Raw genomic sequence first — 1,949 nt, 5'->3', positions numbered from 1 at the left:
AAAAAAAAAAAAAAAAAGTTTTTACATAGTACGAATATTTTCCGGTCATTTCATTAACATTTTTTTTTTTTACATAGTACGAATATTTTCCGGTCATTTCATTAACATTTTTTTGACAGATTTCAACACAGGCCCACAAATACTGATCCATATCCCATAATAATCAGACTGTGACCCTCCCTGAGTCCAAGGACATTCATTAATGTAATGGCTCTATACCATCACAGCATTATTAACGTCATCAGTGGACGAGTGTGAACACATGAATGTGTCAGACCTGACAACATGACCCTCATCCATGTCACGGCAACATCAGCTCTTCTGACGTCATTTAGATTAACTTCAGTAACTGATCACACTACACGCAGAGTAATATTGTTACTGTAATACTGATTTTAAATGAAGGTAACTAGTAATAGATTACATCTGGAGAGTAACCTGCCTATCACTGTGTGAGACCTGTGACCTGTACAGACTGGTTTACTCTGAGGAGCTAACCGGCTAACGTCCCGTGTATTAGTCGCAATTAACACTAAAGTTAGAAATATATAATGTAACTCAGTGTATAAAATACAAACACGAGCAGAGACACAGCTGAGCCAAGTTAACGAGCAGCACTCATTGACTTTAATTAATTAAATGACTGAAAATGACGTTTGACCTCTCGCAGTTAGCGGAGCAGCACTGCTAATGTTGCTAATGCTAACCGGTTAGCTAGCGTGTGGAGGCCGGATTTAAGTCTTCTTTCCTCGGTGTGTGCGGTTTCATGACTCGGTGTCGGTGCGGTCCTCACCTCCAGCCGCCATGCCGCGGGTCACAGCGGGCACCGGGGCCGCCCGGAGGGTCGTGGCGGCTCTGAAAGCTGAGCGAAGCAGTAACCTTGCTGCCATGTCTCCTTCTTCCTCTGGGTATAATCTGGTCGCGCGTTGATGACGTATAACAGAAATTCTTCTTCTTCTTTTTCCTCTCGGCGCTTTATAGAGGCTGGCATCCATGTGTTGCATTACCGCCACCTACTGGATTATATCTGTCCCACAGTGCGAAGTATTTCTTTAATCTTTAATGTAATAAAATAAACTATGAACTGATTTTAAGACATTTGCAGAACATAAATGTGAACACTGGATAAAGTTCACATTTTATTTTGTTGTCACATTAAAGTCAAATATTTTCACAGATTTTTATTCAATAAACCAGAAATTACATTAAAAATAAAAACTTGAATTAATAAAAAATGTTTCTGGGGCGAAAACATTTAAACACTTTCATAATCAGTGTGATGTTTTGTGGTCGGCGATTTCAATAAAAACAAAACATTTCCATGACTTTTCCAGGCCTGGGAAATGTGATAATGAAATTCCTTGACTTTTCCAGGTTTTCCATGACCCTTGGGAACCCTGTTTGTTACATCATGTGGAAGATTATTCAGCGAAAATGTCATTACACATGAAAAATGTCCATGACTTTTGCAAAACTTTTAAGAATGTTTCCATTCCCAAGACTTTTCCAGGCCTGGCAAACAAGACTGTGGCATTCCATGACTTTTCCAGGTTTTCCATGACTGTGGGATCCCTGTGTGTTATATTACATGTAAGATTATTTATGGACAATTTTATTCCACAAAAAACATTTCCATGACTTTTCCAGGCCTGGAAACTGTGATTATGAAATCCCATGACTTTCCAGGTTTTCCATGACCATGGGGACCCTGTTATTTTCAGTCACTTAGCTTATTGATTAGCCCTCACAGGGCTTTACAGCATACGACATCCCTCTGTCCTTATGACCCTCACAGCTGATCAGGAAAAACTCCCCAAAAAAACCCTTTAACGGGGAAAAAAACGGTAGAAACCTCAGGAAGAGCAACTGAGGAGGGATCCCTCTTCCAGGACGGACAGACGTGCAATAGATGTCGTACAGAACAGATCAACATGATAAATTAACAGTAA

At 40.0% G+C, this 1,949-nt stretch overlaps 1 protein-coding gene across 1 annotated transcript in view; it reads right to left on the bottom strand.

The window, feature by feature from the left end:
- Positions 1 to 936, bottom strand: part of LOC126396078 (cytochrome c oxidase subunit 5B, mitochondrial) — a 4,402-nt gene extending 3,466 nt beyond the window's left edge. The window contains exon 1 of the mRNA XM_050053918.1: positions 794 to 936. Coding sequence (XP_049909875.1) covers positions 794 to 890 — 97 coding nt within the window. The 5' untranslated portion in view covers positions 891 to 936. The remainder of the gene's footprint in view (positions 1 to 793) is intronic.
- Positions 937 to 1,949: the final 1,013 nt, after the last annotated feature.

Source organism: Epinephelus moara, chromosome 9 (genome assembly GCF_006386435.1).
Source record: "Epinephelus moara isolate mb chromosome 9, YSFRI_EMoa_1.0, whole genome shotgun sequence".
Classification (NCBI taxonomy): Eukaryota; Metazoa; Chordata; class Actinopteri; order Perciformes; family Serranidae; genus Epinephelus; species Epinephelus moara.
The sequence above is the reverse complement of the archived record's forward strand: the minus strand, read 5'-3'. Positions and strand labels throughout refer to the sequence as shown.